Genomic DNA, 26,995 nt, shown 5'->3' with positions numbered 1-26,995 from the left:
TCTTTGCCCACAATGAATCCAGATACTTGTTGATATTTAAAGGGACTCATTCCACCACCAAAACATAAATACTTCAGTGGCCTATATACCTTTGGTCCTGATGGTCCTGGCCTTGTACCTTCTGAATAACCTGGCTCTCCTTTATCTCCTTGGAGACCATGAGTACCTGGGAGGCCTGGTCTTCCAGCTAGACCTGGGAATCCCATAGTTCCCTTCATTCCTTTAGTACCTGAAATTAGGAAAGAAATCAGGTAAATCGGTAAAGGCAGAGATCTTGAAGGGTTCTACTTCTCACCTTTGCACAAACGACCTTTCTCCCAAGAAGCTGGTTTTTCAGAAGCACTAAAGTGTCAGGTAGTCTTCTTTTTTTTTTTTTCAATTTTCTTTAAATTGGAGTATAGTTGCTTTACAATGTTGTGTCAGTTTCTGTTGTACAACGAAGTGAATCAGCTATATGTATACATATATCCCCTCCCTCTTGGACCTCCCTCCCACCCCCCCCCATCCCACTTATTAGAGAAATGCAGATCAAAACTACAATGAGGTATGACCTCACACCGGTCAGAATGGCCATCATCAAAAATATCTACAAACAAAAAATGCTGGAGAGGATGTGGAGAAAAGGGAACCCTCTTGCACTGTTGGTGGGAATGTAAATGGATATATCCCACTATGGAGAACAGTATGGAGGTCCCTTAAAAAACTAAAAACAGGTAGTCTTAATGGGTGATTTTTACACAATGTAAATATTTATTTTGTTCTCACTCATGTTCTGGTTGCATACAGTACATTTGTCTAGAAGCAAATCTAGTTGTTTTACACCAACTTTCTACCAAGTGGAAAACCAAAATGACAATACAGAAAATCTAGAATTAGGACCTGTCTTGAGGTTGTAGGCTCGTAACAGGACATTATGCATTACCTGGCACACCCATGTTTCCCATGCTTCCTGGCACACCACGTGGTCCTGGCTCACCAGGATTCCCAATGCTGCCTGGATCTCCTCTGGGGTCTTGAGAACAAATAAATAGTCATACGCTCTGTGTAGTTCCTGGACATAGTAGATGCTCAATAAACACTTGTTGCTTGCACAAATGAATGAATCCAGCGCAGCCAGACCATCTGGTTTAGGTACTTGTTTAGCTGCATTTATGCCTTCAAATAAGGAAGGGACTGGTGACTCAGAAAATGTAAAATTAGAGAAAGTTAGATTTTTTGTCAGCAGGCCTGGATTTCAAACATCAGAATCATCCTAGGACCAAAGCCAGCAGGAAAGAGGGGGCTCCTGTGACAATATAGTAACAGATTTTCAAATGCAATATGGAACTTTTATTACAATGCAATAAATTTCATCACAGATGTGGTCACGGGGAATAGGGGGCTACTTTATTTGTTTAAAAAATTACTTTGCAAACTCAATAACTTGTTTAAAATAGAAAGAGGCAAATTTGAAAACCTCTAAAGCATTATCTTACTTTCTTCTGGGATATATGAGGTTGTAATAAATTATAGTTTAGAATACATATCAGCTATTTCAAAATAAAATTTTGAGTGCAAAACAGAACTTCATGTAGGTTAACATTTTTTAGTTAATACAGGCTGACTACAATTTGGTTAAATTATAAGAAATATAATTTGGTTAAATTATAAGAAGCAAATTTCTGTTGGAACACTGTTGGGGCAGAATTCATATTCTAGAAACACATTTTTGTTACATTTAGATCTAGGAAAACTTAACACCTGATATTTCTATTAGAGAATCAGCTATACCTGGTGATCCTGGTGGTCCAGGTGGCCCTTGGAGTCCTTTGAAACCTGGTAACCCTGGAATGCCTCTGTTTCCTTTCTCACCAGGCTTCCCTGCAAGTCCTAAAGTTAAAAACTATGTATTAAAAATACAGGTTAGAATTTTATCAGACTTATTCACATCCTGATTAAAATTTTTGAGCTATTATTGAAATACAACATAGCATATTTGTTAAGAGTATGGGCAGATTTGGGCTTATATTTTATTTAAAAAGAAGATTAAAAGAGGTAATACATGAAGAGCATGTGCCTGGCATGAGTTAGTTCTCAAAGAACTCTAGCAATTTTCATAACATTTACACTTTGAACCAACATTTTAAGAATTAGTGGCCTAAATACAGCTTCTTTTTGTTTTTAATTAATGACAGAGGATTATCTACTACTATTCTTGTCTGGACTATTTCATTCTTAATCCATTTATTACACCTATCATTTATTAAGTAGCTGGTTTATGGAAGACATTATTTTCTTTTATTTATCTTATTTAATCTTCAGGCAATCTCAGTGTATTCTTGAGCCTTTCCAGATAGGGTGCAGAGATGAGAAAATTGAGACTCTTTAAGAAGTCAATGAAATAATATAGAGTCACACCATCAGTTAGTGGTAATGCTGGGATTTGAATCCAGTTCTGCAGGCTAGAAGTCTCATAAGTTTCCCACAACACCATCCTACCTTCCCTAAAACATGGCTTTGATCACATTCTCCTGCTCAAAAATATTCATTGAATCTCTTTTGCCTACAGAGTAAATGACAGACTCCTTTCACTGGCACTTGAAACATTCAACAATCTATCCATGGCTGCAGCTTGTGCCTTTTCTCAAGCAGATTCACTTCCCTTGGCTGTTTCCCTGCTTACATATTCATTCATTCACATACGTGTTGAGTACCTAATTAATAGACAGGTCTTGTTCTAAGTGCTGGAGACATAGAAAAATCAAGTTCTCTCTTCCCAAGTTTTTAGTGTTTAACTGGGGAGACAGCTAAGTAAAAAATTACCACCCAGTGTGATAGTTTCTGTAACAGAGTTGGGCACAATAGGCTACAGGGAAGAATTTTGAGAAGAGGGGATTTTTTTTTTAATTGTAGTGTGATTGCTTTGCAATATTGTGTTAGTTTCTGCGGTACAGTGAAGTGAATCAGCTATACGTATACATATATCCCCTCCCACCTGGACCTCGCCCCCCATCCCACCCATCTAGGTCATCACAGAGCACTGAGCTGAGCTCTCTGGGCTATACAGCAGGTTCTCACTAGCTATCTGTTTTACGCATGGTAGTGTATTTATGTCAAACCTAATCTCCCAATTCATCCCACCCTCCCCTTCCCCGACTGCATCCACACGTCCGTTCTCTACCTCTCTGTTTCTATTCCTACATCACTAATTATTAGAGAAATGCAAATCAAAACTGCAATGGGGTATCACTTCACACCGGTCAGAATGGCCATCATCAAAAAATCTACAAACAGTAAATGCTGGAGAGGGTGTGGAGAAAAGGGAACCCTCTTGCACTGTTGCTGGGAATGGAAATTGATACAGCCACTGCGTAGAACAGTATGGAGGTTCCTTAAAAAGAGGGGATATTTTTAAGCTCAGTCTTGAAGAGCAAGCTGGAGCTGGCTGGATGGAGAAAGCATGGAATGGGACAGAATTCCTAGGCAAGAAAATAACATGTGCAAAGGAGTGGTGAGTAGCAGGGAGTTAGAAAATTTTCTTTTGTAACTTTTGTTTTTTTTCCATTTATACCCTTTATCATAACCTAAAAATATAAATCACTTAGTTTATTCATTTGCTTTGGTTTTTAAGGGGTGGCAAACAACTGCCCGTGGGCCAAATTTGGCTTGATGTTGAACTTGATGTTGAATGGCTGGAGAGCTAAGGATGCTTTTCATATTTTTAATGGGTTGTAAACAAACAGACAAACACACACAAAAGAAGAATATGCAACAGGTGTCATAAAGCCTAAAATATGGTCTTAGGCTTTGTGGTCCACAAAGCCTAAGATATTTACTACCTGGCCCTGGATATAAATTGTTTACAGAGACATTATTGTCTCTTTCCCTTACTAAGCTGTAAGTTTCCTCATGACCAGAATACTACCTCTGCTTTGTTCACCTCTGTGTCTTCAGGACATAGTAAAAATGTCTAGTCAGTAGGTACTAAAAAAAATTGCTAAGTAAATAAATGTTATGTGACTGGAGAAGTAGGCAAAGGGCAACAAGTGATAAAGCAACCTGGATGCCAGTCGAAGAAATTTGAATTCTTAAAGCAAGGGGAGACTTGGAAAGATTTTAAGCCAAGAGTATTCCTTGCTCATCTGAAACCTACTCACAATTTAAATCCTTCTTCATAGAGACTTCTTTTTTTTTGAAATTTATTTTATTGAAGTATAGTTGACTTATAATGTTGTGTTATTTCTGCTGTACAGCAAAGTGATTCAGTTATACATGTATAAGTTCTTTTTCATATTATTTTCCATTATTGTTTATTACAGGATACTGAATATAGTTCCCTGTGCTCATGAAGGCTTCTTTGACTACCCTGGTTGAGGTGTTTTCTGCTTTGCTCATCTCCCACAAGGTTCACTGCCAGTGGTACCCAGCTGGCAGCACAGTGAGAAGGCTGAGTAAGGACTTTGGAACCAACAACATCAGTGTGAGGTCCATCTCTGCACTTCCTATCAGAGTGACACTGAGTAATTTGACCTTTCCATTTCCCATCTATAAAATGGGATGACAGCAATAACCTACTCCTAGGGTTGTTGTGAGAATTAAATGAGTCAATATTGGTAAAGCTTGGAACAGTACCTGCATGTGGGAAGGGCTTCACAGGTCTTTGCTAAAATAGCATAATTGTTCTTTTGTATTATTCATTACCTTTTTGTACATATGCCTAAATCGTCCATGCAGACTCCCTGAGGAGAGGACGACTGTGCTTTTCATACCTTCAATAGCTCTTCCACATTTGCAGTGGATGTCTTTAAGTCAGAAACTCAGACGAAAAATGAATCATATAGAAATTAGAGAGGCCTAGATAGTATGATCTTTTGCTGTTGTTGTGGTTCAATCTCTGCTCCTTGGTTGTGGGTTTGAAAAGCCAAAAGGAAACATGTAGGACAGCTTCCATGCATATTGTACTTTGCTAGAAGCATACAAATAGCATGTGTCCCTATATATTTTACAGAAACAATTCTTTAATTGTAAATTAGTACCCATTGTGCATTCATGATGTTAGAGTCAAATTTTAGTTTATGTAGGCACAGATATGCTATTCATATTTTTTTTCAAAATGTTTGCAACACTACCTAAATCATCTAGAATAATCCAGTGAAGTGGTGTCTGACAGTTTATGAAGACTGGACACTTGTGCCAGTATTTTTTTTTTTTACACCTTGGCTTAGACCAGTTCTAGAAGAATTTTATAAAATTCATACTACTTTCTATTCTATTGCTAAAAATGTAATGCAGTCTTCTGTTTGCACCCAGAACTAAACCATCCCTTTGACAGCAGATTAAAGGGGGACTACCCAAAAAGCCTTTACTTGCTAATTTTCCTTTACAGAAAAAAATCTGATTCTTTTCCCAATGATTATCCTTTTATTTATTTATTTTTAAAGCTTGGCCCATTTGAGGAATAGCAAAAGGCCAGAATGGCTATTTTATTTTTATTTATTTTTTAAAAAATATTTACTTATTTATTTATCTGGCTGCATTGGGTTTTAGCTGCGGCACGCAGGATCTTTGCTGCGGCTCGTGGGCTTCTCTCTAGTTGTGGTGTGCGGGCTTAGTTGCCACTCGGCATGTGGGATCTTAGTTCCCCGACCAGGGATCAAACCCGCATCCCCTGCGCTGGAAGGCAGATTGGATTCTTAACCACTGGACCACCAGAGTAGTCCCTGATTATCCATTTTTTAAGTTAGCAAATTAGTTGGATTCAACCACTCTCCAGAACCCTGGTCCAATGTCACTTCTGTGAAGTCCTTCCTAATTCTGGGAGAGACAGCTATTCAGTCTTGCCAGCCTGGTCTACAGAACTCTATCCAGAATTTTTAAAGCAAATCTTACAGTCTAACTTCTCAAAGTTGATTACAAATTATGCAAAACTTGATATGGTTTTGCAACTACAAACACATTTTTCTTTTATTCTTCCCTGCTATATAAGTTTGATCTGCAAACATTTAATTTTACCCAGAAATCCTTTGTTTTATTAAAGTTACTTGGGGTTAAATTGGATCAGGAAGACCGCAAGGCAAACCTTCTTAAATTTTGATTTGATATTGGCTGTATTGATCATATAACAAAATCTGTCATACAAAGTGCTTAAATAACTTGAAATAATTTGAATGGGTTTGAATTTGAGCTTAACAGCTATAGCTAACAATTAACAGCATTTTTAAGGCGTTGATTTGTAATCAAAACATATTTTCTCTTTAGTAATTATTCTCCAAAGGATGTTGAGTATAAGAAGCAGTTTTTAGATGCAATCAGAAAAATTCACCCTGGCAGCTGATAGAATAGAGTAGAATTTGGGGTGCAGGTTTCTATTCCAGCCAGGGAAGTTTTTTATGTGGAATTTTTCTAAAGGTTTAATTTTCACCATACTTGGCAAAAGGGGGCTTTGAGGCTTAGAATTTAAAGATTGGCTAGTGAAAATTTAAAGACAGCAGACCAAACTGCAGAATTAACTTAGAAATAAAAAGTTACGATTTAAGGAGGCAACATATTACTGTTCAGCGCACACAAAACCCAGTTGCAGCCCAGCTCAGTCACCAACTGGCTTTGTGAGCCTGGGCGGGAAATTAAATCCTGGTCCTCACCGTCCTCATATGTCAACTAAAGGGATTTTCCTGGATAATTTCTTAGTCCCAGAATCAGCTCTGATGTTCTGATTCTAAACGTAAGAACGTTTGTACCTTTGAGTCCTGGTTCCCCTTTGTCACCGACTAAGCGGAATATTCCAGGAGGCCCTGGAGTTCCTTTATCTCCTTGTTCCCCTTTGGCACCTGGGGATCCTCTCTCGCCTTTTACTCCTGGAATTCCAAAGCTCCCTAAGAGACAGGCGTAATAACATCAGTTCCTTAATTGTTTAAAAGTTCATGAGGATTCAAAAGTTAACAGTGCTTACCATAAAACAAAACAAGACAAATAAACCAGAAAAGGTTAACGGGGTTGAGAACTTGATAAACAGTTGCCCCCAAACAGGCAACCACGTGAGGGTAGTGGTCTAAGCCTGGAGGGAGAAAATATGACTATTCAAAAGGGACAAAGGAATACAGAAAACTGCAAAATCAAATATAAGGTTTTCTCAGAACTACTTTCTCCTCAAAGAATAAAATATAATTTATTTTTCTGCTAATTAAATGAACATTGTTCATGCCTCCTGATAGCTGGAAAGATATTCTATCACTTACCCCTCTGTCCCAGGGTGCCTGGGTTCCCAGGAGGCCCTGGAGGGCCGACGTTTCCGGGAAACCCCATCATCCCAATCATTCCTTTTTCACCTATGGAAACAAATTAACACAAGGCAGCACATGCTGTGGAGAATGAGAAAAGCGAAAGACTCCATAAAATAAAATGAATTATACTTAGAAAGAGAGAAAGAGTGTTGAAAAAATGGTTTCTGTAAACAGGAAAATCATCGCACTTGTCTAGGAGATGGGTCAGTAAATGGTCTTTTTTTACGTCACGGATGTGGAAGTTGGTAGCAAATCACACTTGTGGATGAGGAGAAAATATGCTGAAGTTTTGGAGCATTCCCACCTCCCAACCCTTGATCAATAACTTTGTTATATTCCCTTATCTTACTTTCTTCATAGCATTTGTCTCTAGATGAACTTAGTTCTTAAATGTGTTTGTTATTGTGTTCCCCATTGTTCGAGGTGGAGTCTTATCCACCAATGTGTCTCTAGGGCCTGGAACAGTGATGGCACATGATAGTAGCTCAATAATATAAATGAAAGGTTAATTAGCAGATTAAGTTCTTATTCTGGACTCTTCTCTGGAGGAGAGATCAGTGAGGTCCTTATGCCATGAGAAGACTATTGAAATATTCTCCCCCAAACATATAAACCATAAAAAGTGATGAAATAAAAAGAATTATAAGGGAATACTATGAACAATGACAGGCCAGAAAATCAAATTCTTAGAAGAGGCACAGATTACCAAAATTGACTCAAGAAGAAATACAAATTCTGAATAGATCTATAAGAAGCGAAGAGATTGAATTAGTAATTTTAAAACTTCTCTCTAAGAAAAGCCCAGCCCCAGGTGACTTCACTGATGAACTCTATCAAATATTTAAAGAATATCAATTCTTCACAAACTCTTCTAGAAAATACAAGAGGAGGAAACACTTCCCATCTTGTTCAATAAGATAGCATTACCCTGATACCAAAACCAGACAAAGACATCACAAGAAAACAGACCAGTAAGTATCCCTTATAAATATGGATGCAAAAAATTTCAACAAAATACTAGCAAATATATTTCACTAGTAATATATTAACAAGATTACACAGCGAAAATAGTCATATTGTGGGTAATTGTGAAATTTGACCATCCCACTACCACCAGTTCCCAGCCCTCTGGCTCCTTGCAAATAATTCAGAAGAAAAACTTATACTAAATGAAAGAGAAGCTTAGAGTCAAAAGCCTATGCCTGTCTCTAGTTTACACAGCTACCTTAAAAGGAAAGTGCGGAAGAACAGAGAAGAAGAAAAACAAAAGCACATAAAGGGTACCTGGTGGCCCTAAAAATCCTGGATTTCCTGGATATCCTTTCGTACCAGGTGGTCCCATCTCCCCTCGATGACCCGGCATTCCTGGTGGTCCAGGTTCTCCAGGAAATCCTGACCTATCCAAGCCTGGGATACCTGGGTCTCCCTTTGGCCCCGTTTCGCCTCTTCTGCCTGTATATGAATGAATGAATGAATGAATGCACAATTGCTTTCCACACCAACTCCAGACATATTTTATGGCTGTAAATATTTAGCTCTGTGATTGTGGGCAAGCCACACACTTTTCTAACTGATAGATTTAGGTCCCCTTTTATAAAATTCTAAGATCCCTTCTGGATTTAACATTCTGTGTTTCAACGATTCATGAAGTAATGATAGTGTAGAATTTAGATTTATTTTCTAGTCCTGCAGGCACATCTTGGGAATGCACTTTCTGACCGTGGCGCAGTCTTTAACCGGCAGAATTCATACAGAGCCACTCACGTGGCGGCAAGCCACCAGATGCTTCTAGAAACAATAACAGCACCACTACAACAATTAACATCTTGGCCAAAATTTTGTTTGTGAACATATAAGAAGTATAATAGGCGAGTTCTAAAGGATTTTTTCCCCAGAAACAGTTCACAGATCTGGCTGAGAGGAGCCAAAAAGATAGTAAGTTTCCCATGACTGCCTAGCCTTCATAATTTAGATTTACTTTCATACCCTTTATGTTGCTTGTAAAGCAACCAACTATGTATTTTAGTTTGTAACTTGTAAACATATACCTTTGCATACATTCACTTTGTTTCAATAATAAGGATGCATTTACCACTTTAATATACCTATGAAAGTATTAAAGATAAAACTTATTTGAGAGTTTATATGTATATATATATATGTAAATATACATCTGTATATATCTTCCTTGTTCATATTTTGTTGCATACAAGACACAAACCAATTTTACTGTAGTAACTTCAGGTCTCTTACTCTATAGTTGGTATTCACTGCAACAAATTCATGACAACAGGTTTTTGTTTCTGAAATCACTTTTCCCATTGAACAGTGGTCAGGACTTGTTACCGGATAGTTCTCGTGTTAAGTAGCAAAACTCAGAGCAGGAGTCCCATGTCATCTGCCCGCCTGGTGACTGGTTTCAAGGGCCTCCCCCTACCTTGTTGCCCTTTCAATCCATTTAAGCCTGGAAGTCCTCGAGCTCCACTGAGACTTTCTTTGCACCTTCCTGGGGGGCCTCTTTCTCCCGGTGGTCCAGGCTGCCCTGGATCCCCTGCAAAATAGAGTCCAAGAACACAATTGGGTGCCAAAACCCAAGGTCCTAGTATCGCTATCCCAGTCATTCTCTTATAACTTTCCCCCCTGAATCGAACTTATATTTAATACCATTGATATGTCTTATATAGAGGACACTCATTAAAAAGGAAAGGAAGAAAGGAAGAAAGAGGGAACAAAGGTAGGGCAGCAATGGAATGGAAATTTGAATGGAAAGTTAATTAAGCCTCGCACGTTCAATTTATTGAGTTAGATGTTTGAGAAGAGTTCTTCACCCCTAGAGCACCTACACATTCAATTTGCAGCATTTTAGCTGAGTTCGCAGTGGAGAAAAGTAATCACACTTGCTATTTTACCTCGTGGTCCATCAAACCCTCCAGTTCCTGGAGTTCCAGGGAGACCTGGAAGTCCAGGGAGTCCGATTTCTCCATTTTCCCCAGAGTTGCCTCTTTCTCCGGGCAAACCTGGTGCTCCTGGTTCTCCAGGCATGGCTAGTCCTGGTTCTCCCTATAGCACAGAAATTACGTTAGTTTTACTGTATCATGCTTTCAAATCCTTATTGACTACTGACCGGTCTTTAGGGCTATTTACTTGAAAATAACGTCTCCGTGATGGAGGTTCTATGTCCCTTTTGCACAGTCACCACCATTCCATCCACTTTCCTTTTTCAATTGTAGTTGCTGACTTTTTAAATAAAACTGTGCTTAGTAATTCTTCATAGCCTCCACTTTTTCAGAAGACTGTGGAATTTTCTGTAAACTGTCTAGATGTCTCTCCTTTCGATAGTTTTCCTCATAGATATCCACATCTGTTTCTAGAGTTTTCCCATTTTAAGTACTCTGAATGTTTCTGAAGACTAAGGAAGAAATAGAGAGGCAGATTGGTCTTCTTACACCTTCTATTCTCCTTTCTAAAGGGGAGTGATGGTTCAGAGAAACTTTTTAAAAAGTCGGCATCTTCATCATCTACAAATATATTGACAATTTCTACACACAAAGCATCCTGACAGGTAGGAGAATCCTAACTGGCTGACTGTAATCGCCCCTCCCCTCCCCTCCCCTCCCCAATATCAGTCTGAATTTTAATTCTCAAAGACCTTGACTCCTGGGAGGCCTGGCTTTCCAGGTAACCCTGGCTTTCCCATTTCTCCAGGACAGCCTGGTGATCCTTTTGTGCCTGGAAAACCTTGGTCTCCTACAGAGAAAAAATAACAAAGGTTGTAAGACAGGTCTTAAAAGATTCTGAACAGTAGCTCTTAGATATTTTTATGAAAGTTTAAATGATGAGAATGCCGACCGCTCAATTAGCACTTAAAAGAAGTCAATTCCAAATCAGATTACATTGGTTCCCAGTTTAAAAAGTTACCTTCTCCATTCTTGTTGTTTAGCACCACTAAAGTTTGATTGAGCAATTCTTTAAACCACTGATACCGATTGACCATTTGGGTGCCTTTTTAAAAAAGTATATTTTGCATACTGTGTACAGCCAAATGAATTTTTAAATGTGTCTATATATTTATGCAGGCATGACCCAGATCAAGATATAAAGCATTTCCAGCATCCAGGTAGCCTTTCTTCACATGGGTTGCTCAAGAGAATTACTTTCTAAAGCTCTATAACAGCCACTGAACATTAACTTCTCTTTTATGCATTTATAATAGGAGAGTTGAGAAAGGAGTTAACACATCTTTTTCTCTGGTCTGTGGTTCAAAAGAGGAAAGCCTGGTAGAGCAAGGCTGTGCTCAGAGAGTTCTTTTGTGCCCCTAATTTGACCAATTTCATTTATTTATTTATTTTAGCTGTGTCGGGTCTTAGTTGCAGCACGTGGGATCTTCGTTGTGGCATGTGGGCTCATAGTTGTGGCATGTGGGCTTCTTAGTTGCGGCATGCATGTGGGATCTAGTTCCCCGACAAGGGATAGACCCCGGGCCCCCTGCATTGTAAGCACAGAGTCTTACCCACTGGACGACCAGGGAAGTCCCTAATTTGACCAATTTTAAATTCACAGTTATTTCATGGGATTCTTTAGGTTCAACTGGGAAATTCTGAATCTCCACTTTCAAGAAGCCCTTATGCTAGTTCTGTTTCCCATAGTTTACAGTGTCCTTCCAGAAGGCAAATCCATAGGGTTACAAGCTAGGATGCAATTTCTCAAGGCAGGGTCCACGAAGCACTTAGCTAAAACATGGGCCAGGGGCTTCCCTGGTGGCGCAGTGGTTGAGAATCTGCCTGCCAATGCAGGGCACACGGGTTCGAGCCCTGGTCTGGGAAGATCCCACATGCCGCGGAGCAACTAGGCCCGTGAGCCACAATTGCTGAGCCTGCGCCGTCTGGAGCTTGTGCTCCGCAACAAGAGAGGCCACGATAGTGAGAGGCCCGCGCACCGCGATGAAGAGTGGCCCCCACTTGCCGCAACTAGAGAAAGCCCTCGCACAGAAATGAAGACCCAACACAGCCATAAATAAATAAGTAAATAAATAAATAAATAAACTTATAAAAAACAAAAAAACAAAAAAACACACAAAAAAAAACATGGGCCAGGTTGCATTACTTCAAGGTCACTGGGAAGAAATCTAAGAAACTGGAGTCAAAGCCATTCTTGGGACCATGTGAGAAATGTGATTATGTTTTCTATTTCAAATACTCATAAATTGAGATCAATATTCCTATATTTGGGCAGAACTGATGTGTGATAAACATTGCTGACATATTAATGTAAGAGATGAAGCACCAAAAAATGGATTATATTTGGATAAGCACTTTAAACAATATTGAAACACACATGAAATTATCATAAAATCTGAAGTTCTATGGGACATCCCAGGGACTGAGATTACTCATATGTCATCCTGGAAGGACTTTGATGTATTTGTCAGCAGGGAACCTCAGGTTACTGTTTGAGTTCTTAGCATCTGGATTTCTTTGGAGTGTTTTCCCGCTTCGATGAGAAACAGCATTTTTCCCTAAAGGAAAATAACTTCCGTAATTTATTTGGGAGTATATAGGGAGATCAGCTATCTGTGATTTAACAGTTCTTTTTTTTTTTTATTATAAAAGAAAGGTATAAGGTGAAGAAATGTGTAAATGTACAAAGTACAGGCATTTACTAAGAAGAATAAATTTCTCATAATCCCACAATCAAGAAGAATCACTATTACCATTTTAGTAAATTTCCTTATGGTTTTCTTCTATGTACTTTAAAAAATATGACTGCAAAAAAAAAAATTAAAAAAAATATGACTGCAATGAGATTGCATAAATCAATGTGAATTCTCCCTCTTTCACTAAAATTATTGTAAGGTTTTTTTCCCATTTAAGACTGGTGGAAAACATCATTTTAAAGGATTTAATGGATATTTCCTATAGTATTCATTATACGTATTTATATTTTATAAATATCCACAATGAACCTTATGTTTAAAAATTTTTTTTAAATTTACCCTTAGGTCCAGGAGGCCCAGGGAATCCGATTCCTGGAATTCCTGGTTCACCATCAGGCCCAGGAAGACCCAGATCACATTTTCCTGTGGATCCAGGGATACCTTAAAAACATGCATACATTTACATCAGCACCTTCCCTTTATCTGGCCTTAAAACAAATGTTTGTTTCTGGGTCATCCCAGATCTTTTTGGAAATTAAGAAATAATAACCCCACCTCCCTCCCCATTTCTATGCAATGAGCTAATCATTAGGAGGTGCAAATAATTTTGAAAATATAATTTAACTCCTAAAAAGAAATATTCTCGATATCTTGAACTATATGTCTCCCTCCATCAATGCGAAGTTAAGTTTTAGATGATGTTGGCAAAGAAGTTAAGTTTTCAAATGAAGAAGCTGTGGGAACTGTCCTGATTAAACACCAGCCCACATTCCTTACTCCTCCACCAAAAATCCATGAAGATTGTTCTGCATTCCAATTCCTCTTAAGTAATTGTATAGATTCTGTTTTGGAATCAGAAGTATTAACAGGAATAATCTGGATAACCTCAAAGGACAACAGCAAGTCTCCTGTCTGTTGGCTTGTCCCTTCTGGCCTGCACTCTTTTTTTGGAGCCAGTGACTATATGCTTTCCTTATAATGGGAGAGTTATAACTAGGAGAGTCAGGGTGCCCTCTGATGCCATGTACCAGGTGTGGCAAAGGGATACTCACCAGGTGGACCTTGGGGGCCAGCACGGCCTGGGGGCCCAGGAGGTCCTGGGGGCCCTGGAACTGGTGTCAAAACACCGATTTCTCCCTTAGGACCTTAAGAAAATTTGCATCATAAGATTGGCGTGCATATTGAAGCTTTTCTTTCTTCAGAAGGGAAAAACACAATTATAAGGGGTTCATAAACATAGCCTAAGGAATATAAAAAATAATCTGCTTCCATAGGCTTCAAAACTGGCTTAAAGATGACCAGCTCATAGAAATTCCACTGACAAATATATATAAGCATCTACTATTGTCTAAGCCTTGTTTTAATTAAGAGCCCAACATGCTGGTCTATTAAAAGAGAGCTTATTTTTAAAAATATTGATAATATGGAATTCAGCCTAACTGCTAGTGAATACTAGTAGGATATTTATTTATTGGGTGACTAGTTTTCACAGGAAGGCAGTATGGTTTATTGGACAAAACATGAAGTGAGGCCTAACAAGTTGATCTGGGCTTGAATCTTGGCCCTACTCTTTGTAAGGTCTGTGAGCTTGGGCATGTTTTTTAACCTAAGTTCCTCATGTGTCGAGAAAATTATGCCCGCCTCACTGGTAAAGATTTGAGATAACATTCTGACCACAGTGGCCAATATTAAAAACATGTTAGTGATCAGTATTGTCCATATATTCATATATTTATAGAAAGAATAAGTTTACAGTAATGTGATGGGGAAAATTTGGTAATAATATATTTTATGACAGTGGAGTCCTTCACTAAAAATTCACATTTAGAAAGAACAGAAGAAGATTTGAAGATGGATTAGAAGAGGGTTGAGTAAACTTTTTTAGTAAAGGACCAGATAGTAAATAATTTAGACTTTATGGCCCAGGTGGTTCTCTGCTGCAATCACTCAACTCTGTTATCCTAGTGTGAGAGTAGCCAGGAACAATCTGTAAATAAATGAGCATAGCTGTGTGCCAATACAACTATACAGACACTGAAACTTGAATTTTATATAATTTTTACCTGTCACAAAATATTATTCAAAAGTTTTTTTTTCCAATCATTTAAAAATATAAAAGCCATTCTTAGCTTGGGAACTATACATGAGTAGGAGGTAGGCTGGATTGAGACTGCGGTCTGCCATGGTTTGCCAATCCCTGGATTAGAAGAGCAGCCTCAAAGGTAAGGTGCAGAAAAAAATACACATGTATGAATAATCACAAGATAAGCTTTACATATGTGTGTGGACAGAAATGCATGCATACAATTTATAATATACTGGTGACCCTTGAACAACACGAGTCTGAACCACGAGGGTTCACTCATTTGTGGATTTTTTCAATAGTAAATACTAGAGTACTACATGAACTACACATACGGAGGAACGACACATAGGAGGGCTGACTCTAAATTATACACGTAGAGGGTTGCCCGTCCTAACTCCCGTGTTATTTGAGGGTCACCTGTATGTGAATACTACTGGGGATACTGCACTCAAAATTTTATTCCTGGTGAGGGATGCTACAAAAAGATTTGGAGACCAGTGGTTTTTTGGGTCTCCAAAGTGATTTTAGAAGGAAAAAACGACCATGGTAGCATTACTTGTTTAACACTGTCAGTAACGTGAAATTCTCTTCTTTCGCCATGTTCTCCACCACGGATAAACATTGAGGATCAGATCCCTCCTGAATCCCGCAACTACGTTCAGTATACGTGGATCCCAAAATTAACGGGACTTTATTATCAAGACAGCTTTTCTTCATTTGTCTTAGATATTTTGAAGTTTTATTTAGAAACCATTTATGAGGTTATGAATCAAAAAGAACAAATTTGCAATAACATGAGTGGGCCCTGGGCCCAGGAAGAGGCTTCTCAAGATCAATCCTATAGGTTTTTGCCTTCCCTTTGTTTATCGTAACTAACTTCCACTCATCTCTTAGGATCTATTCACTCCGTGTATTTATATCAGTAATGGATATAGACGATTCCTAGGAAATTTCAGCTGTACTGCTCAGTAACAGGGAAAAAGAGGATGATCTCTACCGTATCCTACATGTTATTTCCCAGTGTCTACAAGTTGACATCGTCTATTTACTAGAAGCATGTTTCTATACGTTCATTAGTCTTGAGGGAGTTTCACTAGCGCTAGGAACCATCAACCCACTCCACAGGAAAACAGGACTGGAAAGAAAACTAACCAACCGGCTTCTCCAGGTGGTCCAGGGGCTCCAGGAAGTCCTTGGGTGCCCTTTGGACCAGGCTCTCCCCAAGGTCCATAGTCGGATGGTCCAGCCGGTCCTGCAGGTCCTGGGGACCCAGGGATGCCAGGATCCCCTGGAAGACCCTGGTCCCCCTTCTCCCCACTCAGGGCCTGTATCAATAGAAATATGTTTGGATAGTGATTCATCCAGTATCCCTTTACACAGGCTAACCTCACCATGAATATGAATACCAGTTAGGTTTTCACAGAGAAGATCTTGAATTAAAAAGCAGCTGTTACCTGAAGGCCATTGTTCCTAAAATAAGAGCACTGAATGATGTCTGCTGTTTTGCCCTTTGGAATCCAGCAACATTTCATTAACTGTGTTGAGTCCCACTTGAGGTGTCCTACAATGGGATGCCACATATGACAACAGCCCCAAAAACTTAGCTCAAATTGGCCAACAACTCAAACGGCATGAGAGGTGACATTCATGTTACTGGCACATTTCTAAAATAAAACCAGTAGAGCAAACTTTAATTTGATTGGTTTTTCACCAGGTATTTTCATTAAAAAGGAGATATTCTATCTATAATAATTTTTTTCTTATAAAATATCTTTTTTTGTTGTTAATTTCATAGTCTGTCACTTTGAAAATGAGTTGTTTATTTTAAAGAAGTTGAATTTGACAAAATAATCGAAGTTCCCCTTCTTCTCCAACATGGCCCCAAATAATAAATTTGACTGGATTTTTCATTGTTCAGTGTCAATGGGGGACTGAGTAATCCTTCTTTTGTAATTGCAGGGTGTAAGACTCAAATCAGTTCCTTGATTTTCTCTTACTTTCTGGGACTTCTTTACCAGAACTAATAAAAAAAATTAGGGCAATGCAAATGGGAGCATCACGTGAACTGTCTTGATACTAGACCAAAAGAGTTCCAGACTCCAGCCCTCTTTAAGCATAACTGCCACTCTGGAGGGGCAGCTGACAGTTTGCCAAAGAGAGTCTGAAACATTGGCCCTGCTAGCTGCTTCCACTCAAAAAGCGTTTTGTAGTTAAAAGGTTTAGGAAAGTCTGCATATCATATCCACAACCTTGGGAGTCACTACTCATATTCTCATATTAAAGGGTCTGTGAATGAATCTTTAAATTTGTTTGACAAGGTACTCTGCTTGAGGTGAAACCCTTTGTATTGGACGACACTGATTAACCCTGGGAGAAACTGGTATTTCATAAAACAGGCTGGGCAGCATGCCTTGCAAACTTCTCAGATACATGCGATAGGTTCTCGGCCTCTGCCTCTATGACATTTAAAAATAGATTCTGGGGACGAAGTGAGAGAGTGGCATGGACTTATATATACTACCAAATGTAAACTAGATAGCTAGTGGGAAGCAGCCGCATTGCACAGGGAGATCAGCTCGGTGCTTTGTGACCACCCGGAGGGTGGGATAGGGAGGGTGGGAGGGAGTCGCAAGAGGGAGGAGATATGAGGATATATGTATATGTATAGCTGATTCCCTGTGTTATAAAGCAGAAACTAACACACCATTGTAAAGCAATTATACTCCAATAAAGATGTTAAAAAAAAAAAAAAAGATCCTGGTAGGAACCTCTCACTTGAACATGTGAGAGATTCCATCCCATGAAAAGAGACAGAATTATATAAACTTAAATATGGTAAATGACAAGACATTTACCCAAATGACAAAACCCTAAATATTCTGTCCTCTTATGCATTTATTTTTACTTAAAAGAATGAACATTGTCCCCAAAATGTTGACTAAAACTTCCCATTATTAATCATTTTCTGAACTTCCCTATAAACTCATTTGATACAAATGTGGGATTGTAACTTGTGTATGAAACAAGGTCATTATCAATGTAGAATTTTCCATGGGCTAAAAAAACCATGGAGTGCTATTTATTTTGTCAAAATACTATAAATATTTGTTCGGGTTATTACGGCTCTTTTGAAGATGCCTCATCCTGCAGTTAGAGGAATGAACTGTGCTGAATGGCCAACAGTTTTTTGAAAAGAAATCATCTGATGTCTTCACTTTAGAGCCCTTCATTCAGAGGGAGGGTAATTTGAAAAAAGTTGCTAGATACCAACCGGTTCTCCCTTAGGTCCTGGTAATCCTTTTACTCCCGGAGTTCCAGGAATTCCATCCAAGCCCTTTCTTCCAGGATGTCCTCGGAGCCCTGGATCCCCTGGGGCACCCACTTGTCTCTCTGGCTGAGATGCTTCACCTTTTTCTCCTTTAAGTCCTGGGTGACCCTGAGCACCCGGGAATCCCTAGGGTGGTACAAAAATGAGTCTACCTTGCATTTGGGTACAGTTCTTGTGTCAATATTAAAACATGTCAATAAGAACTTTTCAGTTTTAATGAACATGAATTTTTTTCCAGACCCTTTCTTTGGCCCACAAGTAAAATTTCAAGTTTTTGGCTTTATTTTTTCTTCCAAAACTATAAAAAAATTCAATTAGTGTAATTCAATGCAATATATATTCAATAATATAATTCAATATGATACAACCTTCATCATAATTCAGATTATGTTAGAATATTGGTAAATTTCAATATGCATCTATGGATAATTTGATTTAAATATACTTATCCAAGTATAACTTTCTGATTTTAATTTTTTAACAACTTTATTAATGTATAATTTACATATTATAAAATGAATCTTTTGTAAGAATACAATTCAATGATTTTTAGTAAATTTACACATTCATGCCACGATCACCACAATCCAGTGTTAAGATGTTTCCACCACTCCTCCAAATTCCCTCAAATCTATTTGCAGTCCATCCCTGTTCCCAACCGCAGCCCCAGGCAGCCACTGATCAGCTTTGTCTCTGATACCATTTGATTATAAATTCATTAATTCATTCACTTATTCTTTCGCACATCATTCATTTATTCATTCAATCAACAAGTATCTACTAAGTGCTTTACTATTAAGTGCTCCTTGCCAGGCACCAAACTGACAACCTATATGGGGTGCAACCATGTTTCCAGAGTGCTCCATTTTCCAAATTGAAACTAAATAAAGCTTTAAAACCATGAAATCTTACTGGAAATCCTGGAAGACCAGCGCTTCCTGGGGACCCTGGGATTCCTTTAATGCCAGCTGCCCCTTGTCTTCCTGAAAGCAGTAAATTATTAAGTATACATTGAACACAAACTCTGAATAGCCAGGGTAATGCAGTATGTGAAGAAAATAGGATGTTTTCTTCTGAAGAAAGAAAATTTCTTTATTAAATCACACAGTGCAAGGTAAGAATGGGAGTAAATAACTGGAATAAGAGATAACATTCAAAACAAGAACTCTTAAATTTTAGCTTCCTGAAATTCTTGTCTTTATAATTTTAAGGAGACACATTTATTTCTTCTAATGATAAAAGTAATGGGTGTTCATTGTAAAAAAAAATTATACAGAAAGAAGAGAATAAAAATCACACATATGGGGGTGGTGGTGGTGTGATGAATTGGGAGACTGGAATTGACATATATATACTAATATGTATAAAATAGATAACTAATAAGAACCTGCTGTATAAAAATAAAATAAAATAAAATTCAAAAAAAAATCACGCATAAATCTACCACCAGAAGACAGTATTTGCTAAAATTTTCATGTGCATTACTCATAAAATTTTATATCCATAAATGCATAGGACTCATAATACACTTTTTTGGAATCGTACTGTACATATGTCAATAAATATGGACTTATAGCTTCCCTTGAAATGGCTGCATGGTAGCCTATTGTATGGGTGAACCATCATTCATTCAGCTAACAGCTATTTTTAGACATTTAGATTGTCTTATTCAACTTTAGTTGTTGTAAACAATGCTATGATAAATACCTCTGGATATTTAGTTCTGCACATTTATCCAATGATTTCCTTTACAATAAATTGCTAAAAGTGTAACTGCAGGTCCAAACAGGTACAAATCTTTCTGAGGCTTTGTATATCGGTTGCCAAATTGCGTTTTACTGTATTATTTCATACTTCCTCTATTTAAATATCTCTGTATAGAGGATCCCTTTAGAGGATCTTTTGGATGGATCTCAGGTCAGTTTATTAACAAATGTTTATTCAGATTTTTTTTTTGCAAGATTTAAGCCAGCAGAATTTTTTGTAAAGTAATCCAAACAGTTTTACTGCTTATGCATCTCTTTGAGCTGTACCTGTAGTACCTCAAACGTAGGAAAACCAAGGAAAATACAGCAATGCGACTGTTTGGTTAGCAGCAGTGAGCTGCCCGCCTGCATCACTAGCCTTGGGCCAGAGATCACTCTGGGGATGTAGGAAAATTACGATGGCTTTCCTTTTGTTCTTTGCCTTCCTCCCTTCCTTTAGTTTTTGTTTTAACATTTCCCCCAGAGACTTGGGCGTCAAATAGGAGCTGTATGAAAAACACTTCCCCCTGTTCTTTGCCCCATCCTTTCCTGTCAGGCTTGTCTCAGGGAGTCAGGGCGCAGTGACTGCAAAGTAACTAAGGCCTTCATGAAGAAGTGGGTAGGATTTGAGGGTGACAAAGGATCCCTGCCCTAATGCATGTCCTCTACTGGCTGGCCACAGTGCTTGTAGCTGCCACCATGAGCCTTTCTTCTTTGGACTGAGACCAAGCCTCCCCGAAGACCCTGTGTCAATGCAAATGTCTACTGGATGGCTGGTAACATTCAAACATGCTCTTATCTCCAAAGGCAGAGCTTTTAGCTCTTAGCTCCAAAGGTAGAGCTTTGGATTAACTTGGCTCAAAGGGCAGCGCCTGGTACAGCAATTAAGGGGTGCCAGTGTAGAAGGCGGGAGCATGTCTCCAGAGGAGAGTGTCTGGACTGGAGTCAGGCTCTACCACTTATTAGCTACGTCATCTGATACCTCACCTTTCTCATCTGTTAAATGGGGTTAATGTAACACTTAGCTCTAGGGTTGACATGAGGAATAAGGGATGGAGGCACAGAAGACATCTAGAACCATGCCTAGCGCACTGAGCAAGGGCTCTGTAACTTGAGGGCTCTTATTAGTTAATGAGAAATCATTTGAGGATGCTGTCTATAGACCAAGGTGCTAATGGCAGAACCTAGATGGTGTGTGATACCACGTGAAGGCCCTGGGTAGCCAGCAGAGTGGCACAGGGGCAGAGGAACCCAACGAATAAAATAGAGACTTCTTCTACTTCAAGGCTTTGTCCATGGTCATTTCTATGACCGGGGAAGGGGAAGGTAGGAGAGCAGAGGCAGACACAGCCTGGAGCAACAGTGCTGAGGTGGAGAGTCCTGGTCTGGCACAGAGGTCGACAAGGGAAGCGACAGATGCTTTATTTAGTCCTCAGGATACTGGCCTATGAAATGTTTCTTCCTTCAAAAGCTGACGGCTAATATTTTTTAAAAACATGAGATTTCAGAAAAAAAAATGTCCCAATTTTATTCTTCCCATGAAAAATTGGAAGATTTATTAGCACAGAGCCTAAAAGGCTGCCAAGTAACAACAGGCTGGAGTTGAGCGCCTGATAGCACCTTCCCATTTACTGCGTAGCCCCTGCAGCTTACTGCGGTCCTCACCACTCCTTATCTGCCCCGGCACTGGGGCCACTGGTGGACTTTGTTATCGTGCTTGTACGGTTAAGGATAATGTGAAATTGGGCTTCCCTGGTGGCGCAGTGGTTGAGAATCTGCCTGCCAATGCAGGGGACACGGGTTCGAGCCCTGGTCTGGGAAGATCCCACATGCCGCGGAGCAGCTGGGCCCGTGAGCCACAACTACTGAGCCTGCGCGTCTGGAGCCTGTGCTCCGCAACAAGAGAGGCCGCGATACTGAGAGGCCCGCGCACCGTGATGAAGAGTGGTCCCCGCTCGCCGCAACTGGAGAAAGCCCTCGCACAGAAACGAAGACCCAACACAGCCATAAATAAATTAAAAAAAAAAAAAAAAAAAAACTTCTATTAAAAAAAAAAAAAAAGAATAATGTGAAATAGTGCATGTGCCCATGATGATATCAAAAGGGGGGACACGAAAAATTAGACTGAGGAGGGTCATGTCTCTTGAAAAAAAGAATGGGAGAGAGTTTCTTTCTTTTTTTTTTTTTGGCCACGTCTCTCAGCCTGCAGGATCTTAATTCCCCAACCAGGGATCGAACCCTCACCCCCTGCAGTGGAAGCCCAGAGTCTTAACCACTGGACGGCCAGGGAAGTCCCAGGGGCTTATTTCTTTATGGAAGAAAAAAGTGGTGTGTGTTTGGTATGGATGCTTCAGTCCTCCGAGTTACCAGCTGGTCCCCTGTAGAAAAGTGAGTTTACAATTCCTGGATAACACAGTGGTTTGCCAGAGTCCAGCAACTAAGACGGAATAAGGGGAAATGCCAGCTTTTATGGGATTTTTGGCTTACTTTATGTGAACACAGTGTGTTTTTGAAAGTCTCCCTCCAAATTCATATAAACCACATCCTGACATCTAGCAGTCTGATGCCTTTTTTTCCTGCCCAGTGAATCGACCCTTTCGGTACTTGAAAAGATACTTGTGTGCAAATTGTCTGTACCTGGGAATCCTTTTATGCCATCTAACCCCGGCAATCCTGGGGGGCCTGGAGGCCCCGGGACACAAGGACACTGTGTGCACAAAAGGCCCGGCTCCCCTGCAATGAGAACACACTTGCATCACTCACAAACCCACGCCGAGTCCTTAGAAAGGACAGATATTTTCGAACCACACGATCGTTTGTTGCATCTAAAATTTTTTTTCATGTACTGAAAATCATTTAGGACATTGTACATATTAATAAAAACATCATTCATCTATTATATCTGCTTACTTTATCTGAGCTTATTTTTTGCGTTCTGAGAGAGGAAATCCCAAGAGCCTAGTATTAAATATTTACTATTTCAGTGTTTCTCTCCTTGAGTGCAGGCTACAACCCACATTCTAGGAAGAGCCAATGATTTATTGCACAGGTGCTAAATAAATGATTCATTTCCAGATAAATAAATACCGTTAGGTAATCCTTTTGGAAAAGAAGCCGTCTCTGACTGTCTGCTATTTTGGGGTCATTGTTGTCTCAGGGAAATATAAAAATCAGTGATAATAAAGATGATGAGAATGGCTTACGCTAGTAGAGAAACATCACTGATTGAACCAACCTTTGGGCCCATCAACTCCTGGGATTCCTGGAGACCCTGTATGGCCTGGAAGTCCACCGTCTCCAGGTGGACCTCTGCGAAAAACAATACCACCTACAAAGAGAAAACACCAAAGCTAGTTTTTTATTTCTTTAAGTATTTTCTTCAATTAGCAAGTGTTTTAGTAATGTCTTTATTTTATATGCATTTCCCCATCTCTGTTTTGGAAGCTGAGTCTTGTGAAGGTTGTCCGCAACTGAAAAGACTGACCAGCTTTTCCTTTCACGTTACACATGTGATATTTTTAATAAGGAAGCAGTGGTTCTTTGAAAGCTCAGTAGATGGTATTTATTGGCGCATGATCAACCCATGCTATCTTATTCAGTTGTTTTCAATTATTCCAAGACTATCCCTTTAGCATCTTTAGGCAAAAGGTCAGATCTCATTCTTCTGTGTATCTCTGATACATTGTATTTTCCTGACAGATTGTAGATGTTTCATCTATATGGAGTGCAAAAATGGATTCTGACTTGGGCATCATCTGTTTTCTCCTCATTGCTTACTCACATCAACAGAGTTTGTCATTCTTTTAAAAAAATTTTTTTATTGAAGTATAGGTGATTTACAATGTTTCAGGTGTATAGCAAAGTGATTCAGTTTTACATATATATGTATATATATATTCTTCAGATTCTTTTCCATTATAAGTTATTACAAGATATTGAATATAGTTCCCTGTGCTATACAGTAGGTCCTTGTTGTTTATCTGTTTTATATATGGTAGTGGGTATCTGTGAATCCCAAATTCCCAATTCATCCCTCACCCCCTCCTTTCCCCTTTGGTAACTGTAAGTTTTTTTTCTATGTCTATGAGTCTATTTCTGTTTTATAAGTTCATTTGTATCATTTTTTTAGATTCCACATATAAGTGATACCATATGATATTTGTCTTTCTCTGTCTGACTTACTTCACTTGTATGATAATCTCTAGGTCCATCCATATTGCTGCAAATGGCATTATTGAATTATTTTTTACGGCTGGGTAATATTCTATTATATATATATATATATATATATATATATATATATATATATATATACCATATCTTCTTTATCCATTCATCTGTCAATGGACATTTAGGTTGCTTCCTTGTCTTGGCTATTGTAAATAGGACTGCTATGAACATTGGAGTGCATATATCTCTTTGAATTAGAGTTTTCATCTTTTCTGGATATATGCCCAGGAGTGGGATTATTGGATCATATGGTAGAGTTTGTCATTCTTAAAGCAGCTTTTCAAGAAAGCTGTTCCCAGTCTTCCACATACATCTGCTATTATAATGGTACAGTCAATAGTTAATTCTCTCAAATTGCTGTGTTCTATGATCTAATTTTTGGTCTTGCCATTTCCAATATAGGTTGAAGGCAATGCTGATGAAACTAAATATGTACAAACAGTACCTATAGCTTCCCCAAATTTCAGAGCAACAGGTAACAGTGGAAACATTTAATTTGGATGGAATATGTATGTGTTATATTATGTCTGTTCCATTATGAAAAGAATGCTTATTTTGTGATCCAGTTATCTGTGTCTTTAAGTTGAATGGGTAGTTATCTCTGAACAGTAAAATCTACTTCCACTTATAAAACACATACATCATAGGGATGAAATATACAGCGTGGTAACTATAGTTAATAATACTGTATTGCATATTTGAAAGTTGCTAAGAGAATAGGTCTTAGAAGTTCTCATCACAAGAGAAAAATTGTAACTACGTATGGTGACAGACACTAACTAGACACTGTGATGATCATTTCATAATATATACAAATATTGAATCAATATGTTGTACCCCTGAAACTAATATAATGTTGTACATCAATTATACTTCAATAAAACAAACTGAATTTAAAAAATAGAAAAAAAGTAAAATATTATGGCACTTTTATACTTAATGTAGACTCATGTATACTTTTACATTTATACATTTGTAGATACTTATACATTTTCATATTCATTTCATATTTAATTCAACAAATATTTGAGTACCTCCAATGTTCCAGCCCCCATGCTGTATGCTGGGCTTCAAAGAGTAAATGAGACACTCCCTGACCTCAACGAGCTTTGAGTCTTATAGGGGAAACTGACTCAGACAAGCAATGTGGAAAATTCTATGATCAGGATAAACTTGAGTGTTGTAAGAGGTAAGTGGGCTCAGTGAAAACTTTCTGCAGGACTCTGAAGCTCCAAAAGGAAGGACAGATAGGTGTTGCTTAGAGAAGAAAGGGTAAGAAACAAGAACAGTCTCTGAAGGGCGAGGGAGCATGGTGGGCCAGATCCTGATTTGAACGTTCCTGAGCTTCGTGAGCTGCGCGTATCAGGCTTGTCATCAATAAAATGAGGACAAAAAACCTACACCTGGAAAAAGACTTGGAGGACTAGAAGTTGTTCAAATCCCTGATATAAAGTATTTTTGTTGAGTTTTGTTTTGCTTAGTTTTCCACATAGATCCACTCCATAGCTTAACAGCTTGTTCTTAGACATTGTCTTCTATTAATAGGATGATTTCTTAGATTGTTGTTAGCCTAAAGGAAAGCTTTTATTCATTTTTATTTATTTATTTATTTATTTAGGCCGTGATGCGCTACTTCTGGGATCTTAGTTCCCTGACCAGGGATTGAACCCGGGCCATGGCAGTGAAAGTGCCGAATCCTAACTACTAAAACACCAGGGAACTCCCTCTATTTTTAATATTGCTCATATAACTAGACACTTAACTGAATTATTTTATTAATACTAAGAGTTTTCCAGATTATTCTTTTTAATTTTCTATGTTTATAATTATATTGTCTATAAATAATGTTTCTTCCTTTCCTAAAAAGATCACTGACCCATGGAAGATTCTTAAGGCTAGTAGGAGGGTTGGGTATAAAACACAAGACCTCCCAGGAACCTGCCAGGAAAGGCATTTTAAAATATATAGAGCGATTTGTATGTTCCTGAGGTTCTATATACCTATCGGCCACACACAGAATGCTAAGTGGCTCTATCAGGGGATGGAGAGAAAAGGATAACTTCATCAGAACTTCCAGGTACCGCTTCAGAGCCTCTGGGCTGCCGCTCTGTGGTTTCTGACCCACTTTGCCTGGCAGCATCTTGCCTTGGTCCATGTTGCACACCTCTAGCCTCCTGTCCTGGGGCTTCCCTGCTGATGACAAGCCACGGGATGCCCCAGGAGCCATGCCAACACAGCCTGGAAGTGTGTGTCTGTGGGGGGATGTGGGTGGGGATGGTAGGGTGTTCGTCCCGTCCTGTGGGGCGCAACTTTGACCCATGCAAAATAGGGGCTGGTGGGGAAATTCTTGCCTCTTTGTCCCCCACAGGAAAGATTATCCTGAGACAAAGTTATACAGCTTCTTGGAAGATAGTCTCCAGGGACTGAATGAGCAGTTGCACTTGGCCTAGGCCAACTTGATAATGGTCCTTCCTTCCCTGCTTCCCTCCCCTTGTTCCTGCCTCCTGCTCCACCCTCTGTGGGAACTCAGGCTAACACTGGGCTGTGCTTGCAAAGTAGCCCTGCCACCGTAGCTGCTTCCACAGATAGCTAACAAAATGAAACTCCAGTGGAAAGAGAACTCCTACGGTCCACACTGATGGCCAAGCTGCGTGTAAGGTTCATCACCCCCGATGGGCACATCGTTGTCACCGG

At 39.1% G+C, this 26,995-nt stretch overlaps 1 protein-coding gene across 2 annotated transcripts in view; it reads right to left on the bottom strand.

Moving 5' to 3' along the window:
* Positions 1-26,995, bottom strand: part of COL4A3 (collagen type IV alpha 3 chain) — a 133,794-nt gene that overhangs the window by 21,100 nt on the left and 85,699 nt on the right. For both annotated transcript variants that reach the window (XM_057551095.1, XM_057551096.1), the window contains 16 exons: positions 23,307-23,399; positions 22,709-22,804; positions 19,239-19,309; positions 18,270-18,452; positions 16,155-16,323; positions 13,965-14,057; positions 13,252-13,353; positions 10,909-11,006; positions 10,169-10,319; positions 9,697-9,810; positions 8,544-8,711; positions 7,215-7,304; positions 6,717-6,851; positions 1,771-1,869; positions 923-1,012; positions 90-229 (listed from right to left, as the gene is read on the bottom strand). In XM_057551095.1, the coding sequence (XP_057407078.1) occupies positions 90-229; positions 923-1,012; positions 1,771-1,869; positions 6,717-6,851; positions 7,215-7,304; positions 8,544-8,711; positions 9,697-9,810; positions 10,169-10,319; positions 10,909-11,006; positions 13,252-13,353; positions 13,965-14,057; positions 16,155-16,323; positions 18,270-18,452; positions 19,239-19,309; positions 22,709-22,804; positions 23,307-23,399 (1,892 nt within the window). The remainder of the gene's footprint in view (positions 1-89; positions 230-922; positions 1,013-1,770; positions 1,870-6,716; positions 6,852-7,214; positions 7,305-8,543; positions 8,712-9,696; positions 9,811-10,168; positions 10,320-10,908; positions 11,007-13,251; positions 13,354-13,964; positions 14,058-16,154; positions 16,324-18,269; positions 18,453-19,238; positions 19,310-22,708; positions 22,805-23,306; positions 23,400-26,995) is intronic.

The sequence above is a fragment of the Balaenoptera acutorostrata genome, chromosome 8 (assembly GCF_949987535.1).
Source record: "Balaenoptera acutorostrata chromosome 8, mBalAcu1.1, whole genome shotgun sequence".
NCBI classification, from domain to species: domain Eukaryota; kingdom Metazoa; phylum Chordata; class Mammalia; order Artiodactyla; family Balaenopteridae; genus Balaenoptera; species Balaenoptera acutorostrata.
The sequence above is the reverse complement of the archived record's forward strand: the minus strand, read 5'-3'. Positions and strand labels throughout refer to the sequence as shown.